We start from the raw sequence: 23,855 nt of genomic DNA on the forward strand, positions 1-23,855 counted from the left end.
CTAATGACTTAAGAGTTTACAAAGTGTCTATTGGAAAGAATTGTTTTTTTCATTTTCTCACCTTCTAGTCCTTGTTCCTCCTAAGAGCCACAGGAGCTAAAATGACTTAAAATTCCCTGTGAGTGCTCTTAAGATAAAAGTGGTGACCTGGTTCTTGAATTTCTTTCCCACCAAAGCCTGTGGGCAGTCATCTCAAAAGTTCATTTCTCCTTCATATTCGTTCTCTATTTTTTGTCTTTATTCTACTCCTGATCATTCTTTCCAGGTCATTTGCTATCTTGCACTCTTGTTTCCATCAAAAAATAGAAACAGAATTTAGCAACTTGGGGATTATCCTGCCCAAGGTTTTCTCTTTATGGAGGAGAAAACTGGGGCCCACAGCCCTCAGATGTCAGTGCCAAAGCCAGACAAATAGATAGTAGAGCTGGGCTTGAACCTGAGAGGCTATTCTCTGACCAGATGACCTTCAAAGAGATCATGCTGCCTTCAAAGCTACCCGTCAAATGAAACATACTTCCCAGGATAACATGTGCTTCTCTTACACTGGCAGCATGTTGACATTTGATTACTGTTGCAACAGAGGTCTACCCCGTTGCATCATATTTCACAGATTATATTGTCATGTTTTCAGTTTTTTCAGAGTGTACCTGTTCAGCCAGGAATTATATGATCACTTAATCAATTATTGAGCATCTACCTTGTGCCAGGCCTACTACTGGCTTCAGAACTATGAAAACTACCAGGTTTTGGCCTGACTTTAATTGGAAGTACTTTTTGGATTTGTGTAAGCTCATTACACATTGGATTCCTAATAACCATATAGTTTTAGTGAAAATGGCCCTGTGTGAGGAAATTGGTAACAAGAATTGAACTTTGCCCTGGCCCATGTGGCTCAGTGGTTAGAGTGTGAGCCCCGAGCACCAAAGGGTTAGGGGTTCAATTCCAGGGCAAGGGCAGGTACCTGGGTTGCAGGTTCAATGCTGGCCTGGCAAGGGCAAGGTAGGTGTACCTCACGGATGTTTCTCTCTCCCTTTCCCTCCTTCCCACTCTCTCTAAAAATCAATGGAAAAAATATCCTCGGGTAAAGATTAACAAACAGAATTAAACTCTAATAAGGCGTTGAAGGCACACATTGAAGCCTTTACCTGTGCGTTTAGGATTTCACATGTGCAGAAGACCCAAGAACCACAATTTAAACGCCACCAAGTGTGGTTTTAAAAGGCTCCCAAATTTGCTATAAAAATGCCAACAAATGCATCATCTCGGATAATCGTTTTCTTGGCACGACTTTTCTTTCCTTGCCAGTGGGCTCCACCTCCAGGAAGCCTGCGGGACAAGGGACGAGCGCCCCGGGGTCCCCGCGGCCCTGCGGGCGGGCTGGCGGGGGCGCGTCCTGGCAGCGCCGCCCGCCCGGCTCGGGTCGTGTCCCTGGACGCGGCCAATCCCTCTTCCGCCCCCGGACGCGGCAGGGCGGGGCTGGCGCCGTGCGCTCTTCCTGCCCCGGCCCCCTCCCCTCCGGTGACTCCCTGCGCGGGGACATGGCGGCGACGCTTGGGGGACGTTGCTTCCCATGGGTGTGGCTCTGCAGGTGGGACCCCGAGTCTTCCCTGAGCTCCAAAAGGCAGCCGCACGGGTGACCCCGAGTAACCCTATCCCCGTCCCGTGTTGCAGGAGAGCCTGGCCGGGCGGCGGCCGCCACTACCGCGCCGCGCGGTGCGCGGAGTTGAAGCAGCCCCTGGCCATTGAGGAGGTCGCCCCCCGCCCTGTGGGGCCTCACGAGGTAGGGTGATTGGCCTGTCCCCGGGACCTCTTGACGCCCTTTCATTTTCCCCGCGGCCCCCACACACCCACCGGAGTTCCCTAGCGCTCAGCTTCGCGGGCAACTTCGTGGTGGGCTCCGTGGGCCCATTCAGGGTTCCCCAAAAGGTCTAAGGAAGATTGTTCTCCCCAAACACAAGTGGAGGCCGCTTTCAGAACGCCCCACAGCTGTTGCCTTAGAAACAGAGAGTTCTGATTAGCACACCATTTTTGCACAACCACCTGCAAGCTATGGATTTAACACAGATAAATGGACCCCATCCGTTGCTTTCTCTTGGGTGTCAGCATCTAATTATCTGCCCTCCCTCCTCCCCTACACTAGCAACGTCCAGTATTTCCATTGAACTATGTATGTATGTGCCTTGTGCCCGCGTCGGCTGTACTGCAGTGGTGTGGGGTTTAAGGTTGTGGGCATTTCCAGTGAAATGTGGAAGTCACTTGAGGTTGATCACTCTGATGACACAATGTCAGCTGGCATGGAGAATGAGCACTTCTGACTGGGTGCAGCAGGCAGTGAGCCTCAATGTGGGGGACCCCTTGTGAGAGGGAGAAATGTGCCACTAACAGGGACCTGCTGGATTATTTGGGTGAGCACATGATGGCAGCCACTCAGCTTCCTGGGACTCAGGTGCTGAAAGACATTAATTCCCCAATCATCCATAAATTAAGGTGGAGTGGCTTGAGGTCATGTGTGTGCTGCATATGTAAGCAATTTAGGCAACTGCAGGCAGGACTCAAAATTCAATAAATGTAGGAGCTTTTTTTAAACAGCAACATAAATTTATATTAAGCGAATTATATTAAGTGAACGATGTTATAAATATCCAAGTGGCCCTTGTCAGAAAAAAAGTTTTCCCGCCCCCGGTCTAAAGAAACTGCTGGCTACACTGCTGCAGGCCTACCTCAGCTTCAGTGCTGGCCTAAAACATAAGCTGGTGATCTAGCACTAGCCTCCAGTATGATTCCTGATTCCCAAGACAGTTGATCATGTTACTCTCCTGCTTAAAATCCTTTAATGTCTTCCCATTATTCCTACCTTGAAGACTAGGGTGATCAAGACAGCCTATAAACCCTTGGATGGTGTGGGCCCTGCTCTCTAACCCCATATCTCTCTCTCCTATTTGTGCTCTAGGCTTGCTGGTTTTTCTTTTGTCCCCACCACAGTGCCTTTGCACATGACATTGCTTTTGGCAGTGCCAGGATTCTCTCTTATTTTGCATAGTTAACTCCTGGCTGTTCTTAGTTCAAGGGTTACTTTCTTAAGGATTTCTCCTGACTCGCCCAAAAGGTTAAGTCTCCCCGTCATATGCCTTCATAGCATCACATATTTCTATTTTTAACATTTTGTGTGGAAGTTGTAATTTAACACATAAATACAATTATTTGGTTGAATATTTGTCTTCTCTACCCTACTTTTTGCTCCATGAAGCCAGGGAAATTGTCCACATTGATTGCCTCATGATTGTGCATAGCGACTTAGTTCAGTACCTGGCATGTAGTAGGTATTCAGTAAATATTTTGCTATAATTCAGTTACTGTCTCCACGGATATATACTGCTCTGCTCTGTTTCCTTTACAGGTCAGAGTTGATGTCCATTTCTGTGGAGTTAACTTTGCTGATATTTTGGTTTGCCGTGGTCAGTATCAGGAAAGGCCCCATCTTCCCTTCACACCTGGTGAGTGTGGAGGGGCCAAGGGACTGCTGCAGGGAAAGAAGACACCGTTTTCAGAACCATGCACTTCATCTATGACTCTACCCACTGTCAGTGACATCTCAGACATGTCAGCCTCACCACTAATTAGAAGCACTAGATTGTGGGAAATTTCTATAACTATTTTACCCTTATTATATCTCTCAGTTTAGCGTTATAACTGGCTCATAGTAGATGCTCAATAAATATTTTTAACATGAATGAACAAATGAATGCTCACATATCATTCTGTCCATCAGAATTCTGATCCCAATCATCATTGGTCCTAGTCATTTTCTTTTATTCCTTAACATTGCCTCAATTTTGTTTTTGTTTTTTGTTTTTTTTTGCAGCTAGAACTCTTATTCTTTTTTAAAAAAATATATTTTTATTGATTTCAGAGAGGAAGGGAGAGGGAGAGAGAATTAGGAACATCAATGATGAGAGAGAACCATTGATCAGCTGCCTCCTGTACGCCCTCCACTGGGAATCGAACCCCCAACCGGGCACGTGCCCTTGACTAAATCGAACCCAGGACCCTCTGGTTCACAGGCTGACGCTGTATCCACTGAGCCAAACCAGCTGGGGCAAAACTCTTATTCTTTACAAACACATTCCCAAAGAAACCCAATATCAAAGGATCAGAAAGAAGGAAAAGAGTTTATACATTTCTAGTAGCACATTGTCTTCTCTGATTTTCCCTATGCCCGATCTGATTACATTTAAATTCTGAAAATGTGGACACATGATTGATTTTTGTTGTTGAAATTTATTTTAACAGGAATAACTGTAGTTCAGCATGTATATGGTGCATGTATATTCTATACGGAAATGTACTGTTAAGGATATAGTAATTGCAAAATAGTTGCTGTGTTTTGGCCTCAGGGTGTTTGGTTGTGTCTCAACAGTTGGAACCATTTCCCTCTGTTTTTACTTGCTGAAATACTGGATGGGGGCAGCTGTCATGTCATACTCAGCTGAGTTAGTCCTCTGGCAGCTCAAGTGGGAAATGTATGATCATTAAATTCAGAAATTTTGGAGGTGGAAGAGGAAAGGGCAGACAATACTAGTTTATCCATTTGAGCCAAGTACTGTATGAATAAATATGGTTCATATCCTTGAGGACTTTACAGTCCAGCAGAGGAGACATGGCATCCAGTATGGTGAACATCGTAATTGGGGTGCTGTAGAAGCCCACACCCCCAGTGATCTGGGTCAAAAGTATTGGTGTGCCTGTAAAAGTACTTGTGTACCTCCGTGCTTTCACTCATTCTTGAAATTTTCGTTTGTGTCCTGGTAAGAATGGGGCTGCTACAGCTTTTCAGGTTGTGATCGTGAAAAATCTTAAGTTCACTTTCCTGTGATTTGGGTACGACACTCTTCCCCCTCCTCCCTGGGTAGGTGAGGGGAGGCACTTAAACCTCTCAGTTCCAGAAAGCTTGTGGGTCAGGATCTTCTGACCTCCATGGTGCTGGGCTTTACAGATTAACCTAATCTCGAAACAATTTGTTTCAGGAATGGAGTTTTCTGGGACAGTATTGGAGACAGGCACAGAGGTCAGCACAGTTAAAGAGGTAAATGTGATGAAATTTAGAGAATTGATGTGTACGTAGCTTTGAGAAACATGCCAACTCATTTGTAGCCAAAGGGTCTTATGTCTCCTGGTCTTTGTCAGAAGACACCAAAGGGAAACTGAGATGGAGGGGGAAGAAACGAATTCTGAATTGGGGGAAGGAAGGCAGTAGAAGTGCCTTGCTTTGTTAAACTTTCGTTACCAACAAAAGTTCTTTCGTGGCTCAGAGGATAGGAAATTATCAAGTTTCAGCTTCTTGTGAAAAAAATTAACACTGGTATTCTAACTCATATGTATATTCATATTCTAATTGATACCCATATCATTGTCCAAAATATGCTCAGATTGGCTTGGCATCCTGGTGGGGATATTGAGAAAAAGGCTGAATTATTTACTAAACATTAACTCTAAATAGATAGTTAGGGCAAACCTGGGGGGTCGTAAAGAATCAGAAAGAAAGATGCATCTGAACCTACCTTACCGATATTTTCCCTTCAGGGAGATCGAGTTATTGGCGTGAGTGGCTTCAACAGTATGGCTGAAGAATGTATCACTGACCAGAAGGTATCCCTATCTCTCAATACAATGTTTAGGTATTTTTAAAAATTTCCTTCCTTTAATTTTTACCTATCCTCACCCCCTCTACCCCGCCCCTTTTTCTTTGTATTTGTTTGCTCATATCTTGTTTTTCAGTCAAGCTCTTCTTTCTTTCAAATGCTAAATCCCTTTTCTATATTGGTGTGATAGCCCTTGCACAGAACTTTGGGTGGAGTTGCTGGAGACCAATTCCAGCATGTTCAGCAGGGCTGCATCTGGGAATGGCTGATGGCATTTCGTCAAACCTGAACAGGATACATTAAGTCAGCGGTTCTCAACCTGGGGGTCGAACGACCCTTTCACAGGGGTTGCCTAAGACCATCGGAAAACACATATAATTACATATTGTTTTTGTGATTAATCACTATGCTTTAATTGTGTTCAATTTGTAACAATGAAAATACATCCTGCATATTAGATATTTACATTACGATTCATAACAGTAGCAAAATTATAGTTGTGAAGTAGCAACGAAAATAATTTTATGGTTGGGGGTCACCACAACATGAGGAACTGTATTAAAGGGTCGCGGCATTAGGAAGGTTGAGAACCATTGCATTAAATTGATTATGGCTGCCGGACAGCTGAAGGGCATCTTAATCTACATGTTATTGCCTCCTACTGGCCAAACACCTGAACAGCCGTAGGCTAATTCCCCCATTCTGTCAATGGACTCTGTAGGAAACCCTGACCCTTTGAAGTGTATATCTCTGTCTCGCCTCAGGACAAATTGTGTTAATAAAAAGCATGGGGTCCTGGAACAAGGAGACCTTAGACTTTAAGACCTGAGAACCTAAGACCTTAGATCTTAGATCTTAGTTTCCTTTAAACTAGGCTCTTCTGACCCCCAAATGCCTTTCAAAATTATATTTCGTCTGTGGACTCCTCTTTATTAATCTACGCACAGCCTTCTCCAGATTCCTGAACCCTTCTTGATGCTGGGACAAGAACCCTGGCATGAGTGGTTTAATAAAGAAACATTTTGTTTTCTGAGCCCTGGAAGCAACTGGCTGGCTTTTCAATTGGACCACAGTTAGGTAGTTAAGCCGGATGTAATGGGTTTCTCTCCCATGGGAGCTTGTGAAAGAGATGGCCCTGGGAATGGAGCCAGCCAGGTTGGCCAGATCTGGTTGTGCAGGATGTGAATGGTGCTCACTATTGGAGAAGAGTACATATTTTCCCCCTCAGTTTTATTGAGGTAAAATACACCTAATATCCAGTTCACCCATTATATAGTAGAGTGGTCAGTGTTGCATTCTCCATAAGTTTGTTGGTTCCTTCCTGAGCAGGTGCAACTTTAAGATTTTTGAAAACTGATGCGCGCAGGTCTTGAACTTGGCCACAGGTTGCTTGGTTTTGACTTCTACTAGGCTTTGTTCCTGACAGGTGTTTCCTTTTGCAAATCAATCACTTAATCAAATCATAGTATTGACTGAGCAGCCTTTAGGAACAGGTACGTATGGAATCACTAAGTCACTGTTATCTCTTTTACAGGTATTGTGGCGGATTCCAGACAGGGTGCCGCTCCGGGAAGCTGCTATCCTGCCCGTGTCTTATGGTACTGCTATTATGGCCCTGGAGCATCGGGCATGTACCCAGCCTGGGTAAGGACTGTGTAGACAACAGAGAGCTGGCTAGGATCCTTCTCTGATATCATAAGTACTCAAGGCCTTGCCCCTTCCTCTCCCGTGCCTGACCTTTAGCTCACGTTCAGTCTGCCTAAGGAAAGGCCAAAGAAAGTAGTGACTGGAGATTGGGGTTTGGTGATGGTGGGAAAATCCTTTTTTTCTGAGAGGGAATGGTAGATTGCGAACTTTGCCAGTATGAATTTGGAGAAATATCCCTCTCAGACCTGACCACCTTGGATATCACCTTCTAGAAAACCTTCATGTTTAGGGAGTTGATTTAACGTCTTCCCCCTGGTTTTAGTGGAGGCCTGTGGTATTTGTTTCCAAGAGACTTGGTTGTGTGGGTTTAACTGGGATATTTTAAACTCAGAGGTGCTGAAGTCCCCCACTTTACCTGGGTTTACCTATTGCCTTCTGCTCTTTTCAGGGAGGTGGGTTTAGTTGACCCATGGCCATTATGTGATCACCACCTCCTAAAATTCAGCAGTGTTTAGTATGAGAATGATTTGGGACAGAATTTCTGGAGCAGAAATTGAGTGGTTGCTCAAAAGAAGGGGCTACCGAGAGATATTAAGGAATATTTCTCCCAGGAAGTTTTGAAAACTGGACCAGAGTAGTACCACCCAGCCCTAAAGGCTGGAGAAGGCATGCACATAAAGGGTTGAATGAAATGGTCTCGAAGTTCTCGTTGCTTTAAAATGTCCTGGTTTCAAAATGTTCGTGAGATCATATTGCTGGACGCTTTCTGGTTTCTGAAGTAGCGTTCGTCTCTCTCTTGGCACAGAGAAACTGTTCTAGTGACGGCAGCAGCTGGAGCCACAGGCCTTGCAGTGATAGACGTGGCAACAAATGTTCTCCAGGCCAAGGTATTTGTATGTTAGAGTCTCCACTTAAACGAATCATACCACAAAATATGGTTTTCATTGATTTAGCAAAAACCACATGCAAGGCACTGGGGATGCAAAGTCACCTAGAGCAGAACCTTGCCACCTGTTTGCCTGTGGATGAACGAGGGGTCCTAGGAGTATATCACTGGCCCTTCCAGTAAGTTGGACCTGCAAGGTCCAATTCGCTTCAGCTGTGATGCTCTGAACTTCCCCTCCCACCCCCACACCTCACACTTCAAACTCAGATGCTACTTTTTAGGGAAGTATCCTTTGTCCCTCAGGAAATATTAATTCCCTCCCCTCACTATTTGTATATGGCCTCATGGCATCTTATACTTCTCATTCATAGTACACACCTTACACATCTCAGTATATGCTTAATCTTTTACTTGCGTCATTATTAGACTAATTTACCTTACCCACTGGACTGAAATCCTCATGAAGGCAGGGACAGTGTCTGGTTCATTATTGTCGTTCCAGTGCCTGGCACTCAGTAACTATTTTTTGAATGAATGACTTAACAAATGAAAGAAAGTGGATATCAAAGAAGGAAGGATTTTTGAAGATGGTGGACATTGAAACTGAGTTTTTGAAGGACTGGTAGCAGTTGAATAGAGGAAGAAGTGAAGTGAAGGCCATTTTAGTGGCGGGAGGACCTATTAGAAGACAGAGGAAGAGGAACTAACATGATGCATTCAGGGACTTGCAAACAGCATCTGTGGGGCAGAGGATCTGGAGAACGGTGGAAAATGACTCTATAGAGGTGGGCAGAGTAAGATCAGGAGGTGCTGGAGAATTTGAACAGTTATGGGAAGCACATGAGGGTGTTAAGTAGAGAAGTGACATGATCATCTTTGAATTTCCAGAGTTCGCTGTGGTAGCAGTGGGAATGAGGGATGGATAAGGTTAGGGCGGTTCATAAGTGGTAGGGCAGACTCTTGGAGCAATCCCAGCCTGAGGTGATGCTACTTGAACCAGGGCAGCGGAGGTGATGAATCGAGACGTACTAAATTGGAAGAAAATAGAGAATTTGGTCCCTAGAGAGCCTTCTAATATTGCTGAAGGCACAAGGACTTAGAAGTTAGCCTCACCTAGGTTCAAATTCTAGCTCTGCCTATAGCATAATCACTTCAGTTTCCTCATTGGTAATGCCTTCCTTGTAGGGTTGTTGTGGGAATATTGAAATTACACATGCATTTTGCCTGTTAGAGGTGATGGCATGTCAGTAAGACTCTCTTGAAAAGGGATCCTGTTATTATTAGACATTGAATGGGAAGGAGCAAAGTAGGTTAATTTGTGGATTTGCCATTTGTTGGGATTGAGAGCGCAGGAGGACATGTCGGGTACAGTTTTGGATGGTGTTGAGTGTGAAGTTCCCATGGCGCATGCAATTGGAGTATCCAGAAGGTGCTAGGAATCTACAGGCTTGGAGATAATTGGATTGGTCTGGAATTTCGGCAGGTGGCATCTCTCCTTCTCACATGAAGTTCCTTTGGGAAGACATGTGAGTTCTGAAAGCAATCTTAGATACCAGGAGGCTCCTTGTGGATATTAACACATTTCATGTCAAAAACAAGGGCTTTTAGCACCTCTCTTAGCAGGGAAACCACACTTAGTCTAATTGTCTAGAACCTGTGACTGTTTAACACTTACAGATGAAATTGTACCATTTGTTTTGAGTAGTGACAGGAGGTTAGTAGACCGGTTCACTTCAATTCAGATATTAATCTAAGCAGCAATAATGGTTTTAGGCAAAAGCAAACAAAAATAATGTCATCATGCTCTCTACTTGGAACAGGTCATTTTGATAACATCTTCCATTCGCAGCTTTTCGTATGGCTTTCACAGTGCCTCCACCACTGTTCTCTAACCCTTGATCCTCACAACACCCCTGGGGGATGGGTAATGTAAAGTGTTTATTATCCCTATTTCACAGATAAAGAAAGTGAGGCACCAAGAGGGAGATGGATTCACAGCAGGTCTCCCCAGGACCTAGTGAGAATCCTGGGATTGCAATCAGGTGCCTGACCTGGTCAGGTGTCGCCCACTGTGGCACTGTGTGCTGACAGCCCTCCGGGACCTGCAGCTATTTGAGGGCAGCTTTCAGTTTCACATTGTTATGGGTGAGTTTGGAATCTTTGAAGGCCACTGATGTTTTTGAAAGTCACCTTGGGGCCAAAGTGCGCTGGTGGGTGCTGCCCAGTGATAAGGCACCTCCAGGCAATGCCTGAGTGTTGGAAACTTTTCTGGAGACTTCCAAACCCTAGACCTCCTCACAGTATGCCCCGCAGCCATTGGTGCCATCTTTGTCACGCCTTAGGCATGATGGAGTGGAAAAGCATGGGCTTTGGAGTCAGGCAGCAATGGGTTTGAATACTTTTTTTTTTTTTTTTACCACCTACTACCTGGAAGATCCTGAGTTAATAACTTCTCTGGTTCTACGTCTCTATCTAATAGAATGGAAGTATTTATACCTCCTCATGATACTCTTATGAGGTTTAAATAGAATAAGTGATTGCCTATGTGTAACAATAGATTCAATTTATCCAAGTTTTGCAAGTGCTTTACATGCAGTAGTATTCCACTGAATTCTTAAAATAAAGATGAATATGTGAATGAGGTAACTGATGCTTAGAGAAGTAGGCAAGCAATATAGAGAGAAGTTAAAGCCTGAACTTTGGAGAAGGATTACCTGGACTTGGTTTCCAGTTCTGCCTCCCATTAGCTGGGTGACTTTGGGCAAGTTACTTAAGTTCTTTTGCCTCAGTTTCTTTATCTCTAAAATGGGGATAATAATAGTGTGTATATCACTGGGCTATTAATATATTGAGTTATACTCTATATAACTCTCTCTCTCTAATTAAGAATTAATGCCTGGCACATAGTAAGTACTATGTAAGTGTTAGTTCTTACTCAGTAATTTGCCGTAGGTAATGAAGCCGGTTAGTATCTGTCCCGATCTTCCCATTAAATCTTGTTTTACTGTCTGAAAAGCCTTTCTCATTTGCTGTAGCTTGGTATTTAGTTTGTGTCCTTACTACTTGCCTCATAGGAGATGCTTAATAAATGGTGGTTTTAATTTGCATTTGGAGGAACTTACCGAGTGTCTCCTGAACCATCTCCTGGCTAGACCCATGGGGGGTCCAGGATTCCTGGAAGTGTGGGTCCCATGGTGGGGCATGGAGGGTCCAGTGCGATGGTGCTGTGTGCTGGGGCTGATGCATTGGATTGAGGCTGATGCTAGGTCAGCAAGGTCCCATGGGTTTCCTTGATTAGCACCCTTTGGTGGCAGGCAGGTTGGATGGCATGAGCCCCTCTTGGTACATATTCTGAAACTCAGCAGCTTTGTGTCCTTTATGCAGGTAATAGCTGCCGCTGGAAGTGACGAGAAGTGCCAGCTGGCCATGCAGAGGGGCGCACAGTCCAGCGTGAACTACAGTCAGGGCAGCCTGAAGGAAGCAGTGAGGAAGCTGGTGGGCAGTGACGGGGTGAACGTGGTCATCGACACCGTGGGGGGAGACATCTTCCTGGACGCTCTCCGCAGGTGCGTGGAGGGGTCTTTCCAGAGTGGGTTCGACCTGGGGCTCTGAGGGACCTTTCCGGACCCCCGCCACCACCTGGCCTTGCTTCTCTTTCGTCTTCACTGCTGACTTCTCCTGCAGGCACTGGCACCAATGAGAACAGCTGAGTGGGGGTGTGGAAAGAACTAGAAGTGGAGGGGAAAATCAGGAAATGCTTAAATATAGCAACAACAAAATATCCCACTGGAAAATATCCAAGAAACGAGTGCAGACTCTCTAGTTGGCAACATCAAATGCTTTAGAAATTATACATGTGTTCAATTCAGCTGTGCCGGCCCCCACTAACCACTTATGTCCATGGTGCGGGTAATTCTTGAGGAGATCATTGTTCAGATGTTAAATGCACACACTCTTTTGATCTTGCTGGATTTTGAAGTAGCCAGCAGGCTAGGTATCCCTTTGATTTGTTTTATTTTTTAAAAAATCACTGGAGAATTGGTTGTCTCTACACCAATTCTCATTCTGTTTTCAACCAGGGACTCTGGAGTGCTTTGTAACATGGGTTTCATTTCTCCTGTCATCCTGGCAAGCACAATTTTGTGGTTTATCTCAGTTTAAAGTAGAAGTAGAAGCAAAGAGAGCAGCTTGCCCACAGAGGGGACCCAGTTGGTGCTCTAGCCCCCAAGCATCCCTGCAGTGTGTCCAGGATGGTGCTTGGAGAAGCAGCAAAGGAGGGAGTGTGTTGACTAAACGGAGAGCCAGGACAGAGAGCCGCTAGCAGTCGCCCTTCGCTTGCCTTCGGGATAATAGTGTTTTGACAACAGCTTCTCATTTCCCTTCTGAAGAAGAAAAGCAAATCACCAAATCAACATGCACACATTTCATATCAAAGATGTTTACAAACTTTATTTTTATAACTCACTGCTTAGCACGCACTGTATGGTACTTCTCAGAACGAGCTGCAGGAAACTTGCTGCTCGAATTTTTGTTGATTGTTCAAAACTCTCCAGAGAAGCACATAACTTAAAGGAGTCCTAAGGTAAGTCTTTGTGGAAAGCAAATGATGCTTCATTAAAGTGTCTGGCTTCTTATTCCTGCTTCCTAAGTTCAAGGGCTTCAAACTGAGTTGTCTCCGAGTACAGCATATGGAATGACATTTGTTTACACCAAGTTTCCTTCCACAAAGTAGTGGCATAGTTAAACAGACAGTCTTGATTCTAAAGTGGGCCTGCTTAGAAAACTGGCTACTTCCTCTGGCCCCCTACTGTCTCACTTATGGCTTATATTTATAGTTCCCTACGGAAGAATCCAAAGTGATACAAGATGGGTCACCCCTGCCAGTTTGTTAGGTCAAGAGGAATTTCTAGCTGGAGGTTTAATACGTTTCTTTTTTTAAAAAAAAATTGTGGTAAAATATATATAACCTAGTATTTCATTTTAACCATTTGTAGGTGTACAATCCGGTGGCATTGAATATGCTCACAACATTGTGTAACCTTCCCCAACAAAATCTCTGTGTCCATTAAACAATAACTGCCTCTTTCCCGCCTCCCAAGCCCATGGGAACCTCTGTTTTACTTTTTGTCTGTATGAATTTATGTACATTGTTTTTTATTCTACGTTTTTTACTGTGGTAAAAATTTACGCGACATAAATTTGCTCTATTGACCATGTTAAGCGTGCAGTTCATTGGTGTTAAGTAGATTCACATTGTTGTGAAACAGACCTCCAGGAGTTTTCCACCTTGTAGATCTGAAATTCTGTACCCTTTAAACAACAGCTCCCCGTCCCTCCCCCCCCCTCCCCCCGCAACCCTTGGCAACCACCATTCTCCTTTCTGTTTCTATGAATTTGACTACTTTAGACACCTGTAATAAGTAGAATTGTACAGTATTTGTCTTTTTGTAACTGGCTTATTTCACTTAGCATAATGTCCTTAAGGTTCATCCATGTCATAGCATGTGACAGAAAGTCCTTCCTTTCTAAGGCTGAATAATACTCCATTGTCAAGTATATACACATTTTGTTAATCCATTCTTCAGTTGATGGACATTTGGGTTGCTCATACCTCTTGGTTATTATAGACAGCGCTGCTATGAACAGGGTGTGCAAATATCTCTTTGAGATCCTGTGTTCAGTTCTTTTGAAGTTAGACCAGAAAGTGGGATAGCTGGATCATACGGAAATTCTATTTTTAAGTTTTTTTTGAGGAAACTCCATCCTGTTTTCCATAGCAGTTGCACCATTTTGCAGTTCTACCAACAGTGCCGGAGGGTTCCAGTTTCTCTACATCCTTGCCAACACGTCTTTTCTTTTCTCTTCTATTCTTTTTAAATAGTTGCTATCCTAATGGATGTGAGGGTACATTGTTTTAATTTTTTTCCCCTTCTCCTTTTTTCCTCAGTCTGGCATGGGAGGGCAGGATCGTGGTGGTGGGTTTTGCTGGAGGAACCATTGCTTCTGTGCCGGCCAATCTCCTGCTCCTGAAGAATATCTCTGCCATGGGCGTGTACTGGGGCCGATACCAAGACCGGAACTTCCCTGTCTTCTCCTGGAGCCTGTCCTCGGCTCTCCAGTACTGCCAGGAAGGGCGCATCCAGCCATACGTTGGAGCGGTTTTTAAGCTGGAGGAGGTGAGATGTTCTTAAGGAATGTGGTGTGGATAAGGCCAGGAAGTAATCTGTGTCAAGCTACCAAACAGCTTCTGTCCAGATACTATAAGTCTTCCTCTTATGGAATGAAAAGGTGAACATGCTCCATGGAATAATGGGGTCTCTCAGGCTGGGAGGGGGTCACAGGATTTCTCCCAGTCCTCTGCGTTGTCTGGCCTGAGCCCAGTGAGCCGCCTGAGAAGCAGGGCCCGTGAGGCCCATGCAGGCGGTGACTTTTGATGGCTCTTTCTACATCAGTGGTGTCCCAAATTGTCCCAAACAGGGGGATGTGGTGGTACTTTGGGAAATAATTTACCCGTGTTAATGTGAACTCTGAACTCCACAACATACAAGGCTAAGAAGGAAGCACTTAACTTAACCTTTGATTTTAAAATACAGACACTTTAAAGTACAACCAGATGATGTAAGCTGGAGTTCTGTGAACAAACACTAAATCATGCCCAGCATCATAAGAGTATAATTCATCCATTAGTCACTGTAGTTAATTTTGTTGGCTATTCATTCCTTTTTTACATTCCCCCACAGTCCCATTAATGTGGCTTAAACTTCCTCCAAAGTGTAATTGTGCTCGTGCATATGCAAAATCGTTGCATATGCAAATCTATTAGGCATTCACTGTGAATTATTTTTTCCTTTGGCTTAATTTGTTTTAATGTTCAAAAAACTGTTTTGGTAACTCTAGCCTGCCATGGGTGGGGGCGATGGTTTGTTCATATGCAGATTAGCGGAGCCCAAGCTGTCAGGCCAGACTTCACTGCTCACCGGCCTTCCAGTTGTATGCTTTTCCCCATGATGAAGCGCATTCTTCCCAAACATGGTTCTTTCTCATCTTCTTGGTATGTCAGTCAAGACGGCAGCGCTCAGTGCAATAGAGATATCCCAACTGGCCATCAGAAAACTGGTTGGATTCTAATTCCAGGTTTTGGCCTCTTCTGTGTTCACCTGTGTGGAGGTCTCCTCACCTTTCTGAGCTCCAGTCAACATGTCTCTAAAATTGAGGGGCAGGACAATATCAGTGTCTTTCAGACTATGCTTCCAGAGCCACAGTTGGGTCTTGGGGGGGCGGGCAGGTGTAGACTTGAACTTGCTGGGCTCTGGGACCCCATCTTTGCTGGGGCTGAAATAGGTGCAAAAAGTCTTTACTTTTCTGTTTATATTTTTCTTTTAAGAAACGGTTTTGTGGTTTCAAACTTGAAAAGCACCAGTCCATAAAATTTCTGAGTCTCCTTCCAACGTGTGGCTTTTATCACACGACTTGTCAGCTGAGGTTTGCTTTACCGGAGGCTCAGGGATAGCTGTTGATAGAGAATGAGGACGATTGGGCAGTGCAGGAGTGGAAACACGTGCTGGTTTGGACTGTCTCTTCTCTGCATTGATGTGCTCTAGGTGCTGCTCAGGCATGAAAGAAAGCCAGGTTACCCACATTAATGCTCTCTCTCCACTTAAACATGAATTAATTATTGAATTGCTAACCTCCTGTCAGTTTCCATTTACCCTTCTCTTTTCCCATGAGGGCTGTGCATGTAGGATTTTTCTAGTTCTTCCCACTCTGTGGACCTTCCTGTTACCAGCTGGCTCTCGGAGGCCCTGCTCCCTAACAATTTCAAGTACCTCATTCACACACCATCCACTTACTATTTCTTCTCTTGTTGTTTCTTTTAATATGCAAACAATTTAGAGGAATAATAATAATAATGATGGCCGCTCCTATACATTAGGTGCTTAACTGTGAGTCAAGAACTGTGCTAAGTACTTTACATGCATTTTCTCATTTAATCTTTATAACAACTCTGAGGAATAAGTCATTTTTATCACATGTTGTGTTAGAGTAGGCAGTTAGACAGACATGAGCAGAGTGCAGGGCGGAAAACCTGGTGCCTAGCAATGGGCAAAACTGGGAAAACAAGTATTGTAGGGTGGGACCTTGCCCCTAGAGCAGGGGTGGGCAAACTTTTTGACTCGAGGGCCACAATGTGTTCTTAAACTGGACCGGAGGGCCGGAACAAAAGCATGGATGGAGTGTTTGTGTGAACTCATATAAATTCAAAGTAAACATCATTACATAAAAGGGTACGGTCTTTTTTTTTTTTTTAGTTTTATTCATTTCAAACTGGCCGGATCCAGCCCGCAGGCCGTAGTTTGCCCACGGCTGCCCTAGCATATCGCTGGTCATGCACCCCTTAAGATGAAGGACCCAGTGCATTCTCTCTCTCTCTCTCTCTCTCTCTCTCTCTCTCTCTCTCTCTCTCTCTCTCTCATGTCTGTGCCCTTCCCCACCCCTTTCTTTCCCCTGGTGTGCTCTCTCTGGAGCACACCTGCACCTTTCCCCCTTCTCCCCCAGGCGTGTTTGCTTTGCCTTTCTTTCTCCTCAGCTCCCAGGGCCCTTCTTTTGCCTCTGTAACTTATTTCCTGAGGGCATGCAGCTCAGCTGGCTCACTGCTTCCATAGCTTGCTTCTACTTCTGTGACTTTCTAAATTACCTTTTGCTTGTATTTGAGTTCTTGGCTCTGAATTCTTTCTTAGCCAAACTCAAGGACCGAGGTTTAACTTCCCTGGTAACATCTGGTGCGATTCAACATTAACAGTTACAGATGAAGAAACCAAGACTTGTGGAGGCTAAGACACCTGACTAGTAGTAAGTGACAGACCTGGAATTCAGTCCACATTGGTCTGACACCAGAATCTGCGATAGATTGCTGCTTTTCCTCCTCCCCATGGACTGTTTCGACATGCAGTGGGTTTCATATGGCCTCTGGAGAGGTCCCACGTGAACAGCAACCAGGGTGTGTCCCCCTGAAGCAATGACCGCTTCAGAATCAGTGACACACACCATGTAGTTCCTCTCCTCTTTCCACTATTCACTGCGATTCTCCCCTCACCCGGCCTCCCTGGGCGATAAAGAAGCACTGGGGCATACATTCTGATTAGGCTTTTTTTCCTAAGGAACCCAGGCTGACACTTAACTTTGAACATTTATTTTCATGTTTAATAATACATGGCTTGGCTTTTCTTAAAGTCAGGTTTTTTGAGTATCATTTACACATAGTAAAGTTCGCTCTGAGTTTTGACAAACATATATAGTCATGTAACTACTTCGCTGCAATCAAGACATAGAACATTGTCATTTCAACTCCAAAACGTTCCCTTGTGCCCCTGTGTAACCGTCCCCTTTTACTACCCCACAACCTGGCAACCACTGATCTGTTTTCTTTCCCTATAATTTTGCCTTTTGAAGATTGTCATAGTGTAAATGGAATCATACAGTACATAGCCTTTTGAGTCTGGCCTCTTCAGCTTTGCCTAAAGCTTCTGAGCTTCATCCATGCTTTTGCATATTCCAGTAGTTCTTTTTTTTAATTGCGGAATAGTATTTCATTGTGTGGATGTACCACCACTTGTTTCTGTATCAGTTAGTGGGATATTTTATTATTTTCAGATTTTGGTGGTTCTAAGTAAATCTTCTATAAACATTCACGTTTGAGTTTTGTATGGACATGTTTTATTTTGTTTTCCAAATTTGAGGACTGGGATTTCTGGGACATGTGCTAAGTGTATGTTTAACTTTTTCTTTTCAAATTTACCCAGACATTTATTTGGCTTTCCTTACAGAGCAGTCCCCCGTCTCTCAGCTTCAATGGTGGCTAGATAACATCATTAGATAAGAATGTCCATTTAAAGAAATCTGGGTGGAATCCTACAAATAACTAAGGTTGATGTTAGAAGGGGCAAGCTTGACTCTATCGGCAGCTTGCTCTCTAGGCCTTAGTTACTGGGACGCAATTCTGTTGCAGTCTCTGTAGCCCATGATTTCGAAGACGAGGCCATTCCTGGTGCATTCCTACCAAAATCCATAGCACGTAGGTTTTCTGTGTGTGTGTGTTTTTGATTAGAAACTGGTGCTCCAGCATCACTGTTTGTTCAAAAATTTCAGGATTTTGATTGTACTGGTTTGCCACTCTATGTTTATCTTTTAATAACTACCAAACTCTTTATCAAAGCGGTTGTCTTATTTTACATTCCCACTAACAGTGTATGAGAGTTTTTGTTACTTTCATCTGCCAGAATTTTTTGTTGTCAGTTGCTTTCTTTAATTATAGCCATTCTAATAGGTATGGAGTAGTATCTGATTGTGGGTTTAATTTGCATTTCTCTGGTGAGTAATGATTTTGAGTATCTTTTCATATGCACATTTGCCATCTGTATCTTTTTTGATGAGATGCGTTGAGTGACTTTTAAAAGAAGGTTCAGATCAACTTGTATCAGAACAACCATATGATGAATACAATTCAACTATGACAGTGTATCAGTAACTACATGTGTTTACCTTTTAAAAACAATCCCACTCAGTCCCAGATATATTCATTCATTCATGAGTTTATTTGAACATTCACTGGGGACGTTCTGTATGCCAATCAATAGAAAGCAAGACTTAAGCAATTTATTTTTTAGTTGGAAAGATCTCAGGATAGTGCTATGATGGGGGAAGAGCTGGTTTCAAATGGGAAGCATGAATCAGCATAATATATTTAGGGAACTATAAGTTACTCTGATTATTCCTGCTTGATGAGCTAATTAAAAATTCCAACAGCAGAACCTAGAACAAAAGCAGTAGCCTCACCCTGACTCCAAATTCCAGGGTGCATATTTACAGAGACACATTTAATTATGGCTTCATCCACTGCATGGCAGAGAATCGGGGTTCTGGGCTCAGCCTGTGTGTCTGCCTGGGCACCAGTATGGAGAGCCTCCCGCTCTGAGATGCAGCCTGTACTGTACAGGAGGAAAATGCCCCTGGGCATCTAACCGAATTAGCTATCAGAAGACTCTGATTTAAAGCCCTGCACTTTGCTGTTTAGTCTTTCACTCCAAGCCTTATCATTCTTATTATGCAACCAGTCCTTAACATCACTGGTTGTCTGTTTTCCCAGCCCAGATAGAAACCACAGGGTGGGAAGGGACAGAGCTGGGTTATTTTTAGAAGCATCTACAATCACAGCGGAAGTGGCAGCTGGACATAGAAGTAATAACACATCAAAACAGGAGGTAAAATAATGGATATTAAAAATGAGGAGATTCCCAAGTCACGGAATAAAAAGGTTATTACCCTCCTGTTCCCCACCCCCCCCTCCATATTATTGGTTAAAGAAGTCAGGTAAATAGGTGCTACATTTTTATAAAGATTTCTGTGCAAAATGATTAACAAAACAGGTTAGCATCTGAAGTGACTATTTTCTTTTTATGTTACCCTTTATTGGCAGGAGAGTCCTCATTTCTCTAGGATGCCAGGTGAAAAAAGTATCAATGTCTTGAATTATGTTTGTTTCCCCAAGTGTCTTTGTTGTTGGGCTCTGACAGGTCTCTGGGAACAAGTGACTTCTCATTGGCAGGGAGAGTGATGCAGCTGTGAGTCACTGGAGATGTAGCTTTGGGTGATTGACAGGTGGGGACGAGTGTTTCAAACATCTTTCTTAGACCTCTTCCACCCCCTCTGAAGGCAGCTAAATTTGTGTGGATTGGAAAGGGCTCGGTGAGGCACAGAGCCCCAAAGGCATATGCTCTTGGCACTGTCCACAGAGAGATTGCCACAGTTGATTTGCTTCCCTGCTTTTTACTTAGTTATTTCTTAGGTTTTTGGGGAGGATTTTAAGTGGAAAGGGTTGTTTAATCGTAATTCTCATGTCAAAGCACATTTTCATTTTTGTGAGTCCCATCTTTGGCTTTTGTGTCTGCTTATTTGCAGATGTCTGTATTTACTTACTAGAGGCCCGGTGCACAAAATACATGTACTTGCGGGGAGGGGTCCCTCAGCCTGGCCTGTACCCTCTTGCAGTCTGGGAGCCCTCTGGGGATGTCCAACTGACGGCTTAGGCCCACTTCCCGCGGGCCTAAGCCAGCAGTTGGACATCCTTAGTGCTGCTGCGGAGGCGGGAGAGGCTCCCACCATCACTGCTGCACTTGCCAGCCATGAGCCTGGCTTCTGGTTGAGTGGCACTCTCCCTGTGGGAGTGCACTGACCACCAGGGGGTAGCTCCTGTGTTGAGTGGGATCGGGCAGAAACCAGCTTTCCGACATCCCCTGAGGGGTCCTGGATTGTGAGAGGGTGCAGGCCAGGTTGAGGGACCCCACTGGTACACGATCGGGGCTGGGAGGGACGCGGGAGGTTGACCAGCTGGGGAGGGACCACAGGAGGGCTCCAGGGTGTGTCCAGCCTGTCTTGCTTAGTCCTGATCGGCTGGACCCCAGCAGCAAGCCAACCTACAGGTCAGAGTGTCTGCCCCCTCGTGGTCAGGGCACATCATAGCGACTGGTTGACTGGTTGACTATCTGCCCCATGGTGGTTAGTGCACGTCATAGCGAGTGGCCTTAGCACAGTGATGGCAAACCTATGACACGCAGTCAGAGGTGTCACGCGAACTCATTTTTTTGGTTGATTTTTCTTTGTTAAATGGCATTTAACAAAATAAATATCAAAAATATAAGTCTTTGTTTTACTATGGTTGCAAATATCAAAAAATTTCTATATGTGACACGGCACCAGAGTTAAGTTAGGGTTTTTCAAAATGCTGACAAGCCGAGCTTAGAAGGTTCGCCATCACTGCTTTAGCATATCATTAACATATTACGCTTTGATTGGTTGAATAGATGACCAGATGACTGGACACTTAGCATATTAGGGTTTTATTATATAGGATTCCCTTTATCCTCATTCCCCACACCTTTGCCTCCCCTGAGTCGGTCTCAAGTTACATAAACAAGAGCACAGGGTTGTGCTGTAGATCTTATTCTGTTTCTGAAATTTTCACACAGTGCTGTCTTTTAAGGTTTCACCTGTGCTCCTGGTTCTGTATCTGGTTCCTGACTCACTGTTGTGTAGGGGCCTCCATCCTCCACTAGGATGCACGTCAAGGTTGACTTGGTCCCCTGCCACCATAATCTGTTTTGCCTTTTACATATAAGATGTAAGATCCATTTTGAGTTAATATTTGTGAAAGATGAAAGGGCATTGTCTTGATTCATTTTTCGTATGTGGGTGTCCAGTGGTTCCAGCACTATTTCTTGAAAAGACTACCCTTTCTTCATTGAATTGCCTTGGCTCCTTGGTCGAAGGATCAGCTGACTGCATTAGTGGGGGCCTATTTTGGGACTGGCTGATCTGTTCCATTGATCTGTTTGTCTGTTCTTTCACAATATCACACTGTCTTGATTAGTGTGGCTGCTGTTTAATTTATGCTTTATAACTTTTACTTCTAAAAATGAATTGGAGGTAGACTGCAATTTCAGACACACTGGAAACAGGACAGTTTTAATAAAAAGATAAAAATTGTAAAATATTAAATTACTGATCCTTCTATCAGTAGCTCCATTCTTTGAAAAGCTAGAACACACAGATATTACAGGAGAGTATGGACAGGCCTGAGGACTTTTAAAAAAATATATTTTTACTGATTTCAGAGAGGAAGGGAGAGATAGAAACATCAATAATGAGAGAGAATCACCAATTGACTGCCTCCCCTCCCCCCCCCCCCCCCCCCACACACATACATACCCCCACTAGGAACTGAGCCTGCAATCCAGGGATGTGCCCCTGACCCGGATCAAACTCGGGATCCTTCAGTCTGCAGGTTGATGCTCTGTCCACTGAGCCAAACTGGCCAGGGCCTGAGGACTTTTTACCTGCTGTCATTTATCTGACAACATTGAAATTTATAGGTTAGACCGGTAAATTCTGAGGTTGGGTTACTCTCAAATATTATTGTTTTCCTCTGGGTTTGTGGTGATTCGTTAGTGTCACATAGTTAATTATATACAGTTCATTGAAGGCACATCTTAATACTGTAGCTATTTTAAGAAGTGAACCAGCAACAAATGTTTGTTGAAATGTGCATGTATGCAAGTCTTTCTACATATTTTGGGATTTTTTTTTTTAGGTCAATGATGCTTTCCTTCATGTGATACAGCGCAAGTCCACAGGCAAGGTGCTCCTCTCCCTCAAATAAACCCTCACCTCAGCAGCAAGACCAGCATGTCCACATCCAAACTCCTCATCTTTCTAAAAACCTGATTTCCCTCCTGTGTTTCTAAAGGTGACATCACCTTCCTTATTAATTCAGGTTCAAAATCTTTGCAAGTCCCCTTTGAATCTTCTTTCTTACTCCTCATAATTAGTGTGATCATATACTTTACTGTCCAGACTTGGACCTGTTTGAGAGGGAAGATATGCTGTTAGGAATTACACCAGGAAAACAGGTGTCCCACACAAACCAGGATGTAGGGTCACCCCATTTGTAATGGATCAGTGGCCAGGTTTTGCTAAGATGCTGCTCACCTCCATATCCTCTTTTCCGTTCTGACTAATTATGTCTCATCTGCTAATTCCAGTTACCTACCAGACTTTCCTACCTATGAACTATACCCCCTCCATCTTTGTTATGCATTATTGCCATGGTGACCTCCCCAAAGCACAGCTACAACTATGTCTTGACTTAGAAAACCTACAATGGTTCACCATTGTCTACATGGTGGAATTCAGACTCCTTGAGCTAGCATTCCATTATGACCAAGATTTCGCCCCTCTCTGCTTTCTAGCCTTATGTTCAACAACTGCACTGGTCCATCAGTATGCACTGAGATTTCCTGACGGCTCCTCTGCTCTCTGCTCAAGCAGTTTCCTCTATTCCCTTATCTCTGTCCAATATAAGTCTTCCTGAACTGCAAGACCTGTGTCTGCAATGAGCCTCTCCCCTCGGGAGGGTGGTATCTCTTACTCTTCCCCTCTTACCTTCCTGTAGCTTCTCCCCAGGCTTTGTCACATTCTGCCTTGCACCAAAGGGAGCAGCATGTCTAGTGGAATATACACAGGATTCTGAATCCAAGACGTGGGTTTGAATCCCAGCCTCACCACTTTGGAGGTGGTTACGTAAGGTCTGTGAGCCTTCATTTTCTCACTCTCATGTAGACATTACATCATCTATCTCACAAGGTTGTTGTGAGCAATACCTGCAGTGATTGGGCAAAGCAGTTAGCAAATGCTATTACTTTCACTTCTTTCTTTTCTACTTTCCTAATTAAGCATAAAATTCCTTAAGAGCAGGTACCATGTTGGATTCCCCTCTGTACCTCTCACAATACCTAGCACAGTTGCCCTTAGTAAATATTCAATAAATGGAATGAATTTGAATTATCTGTATGTCTTAAATTGTAGGATTAAGTTAAGAATATGAAACAACCCAAATGCCCACCAACAGATGAATAGGTAAATAAAATGTGATATGTTCATGCAATGGAATGTTGTTCAGCCTTAAAAAGGAAGGACATTCTGACACTCCACAACATGGGTGAACCGTGAAGACATTATGGTAAGTGCAGTACACCAGTTGACAAAGGACAAATACTCGATGGTTCTACTTACATGAGGTACCTAAAGTAGTCAGACTCACGGAGACAGAGAGTAGAAAGGTGGTTGCCAGG

General features: G+C 44.0%; 1 protein-coding gene across 1 annotated transcript; it reads left to right on the forward strand.

Annotated features, from left to right (window-relative positions):
• The first annotated feature begins 1,454 nt into the window (after window positions 1–1,454).
• On the forward strand, window positions 1,455–23,565 carry LOC118673370 (quinone oxidoreductase-like protein 2). Its single transcript, XM_036344069.1, has 10 exons — window positions 1,455–1,588; window positions 1,672–1,780; window positions 3,398–3,494; window positions 5,025–5,083; window positions 5,581–5,646; window positions 7,174–7,283; window positions 8,092–8,173; window positions 11,557–11,738; window positions 14,120–14,348; window positions 22,316–23,565. The coding sequence occupies exons 1-10, from the start codon at window positions 1,539–1,541 to the stop codon at window positions 22,382–22,384; spliced, it is 1,053 nt and encodes a 350-aa protein (XP_036199962.1). The 5' UTR covers window positions 1,455–1,538; the 3' UTR covers window positions 22,385–23,565.
• Window positions 23,566–23,855: the final 290 nt, after the last annotated feature.

The sequence above is a fragment of the Myotis myotis genome, unplaced genomic scaffold (assembly GCF_014108235.1).
Source record: "Myotis myotis isolate mMyoMyo1 unplaced genomic scaffold, mMyoMyo1.p scaffold_m19_p_18, whole genome shotgun sequence".
NCBI classification, from domain to species: domain Eukaryota; kingdom Metazoa; phylum Chordata; class Mammalia; order Chiroptera; family Vespertilionidae; genus Myotis; species Myotis myotis.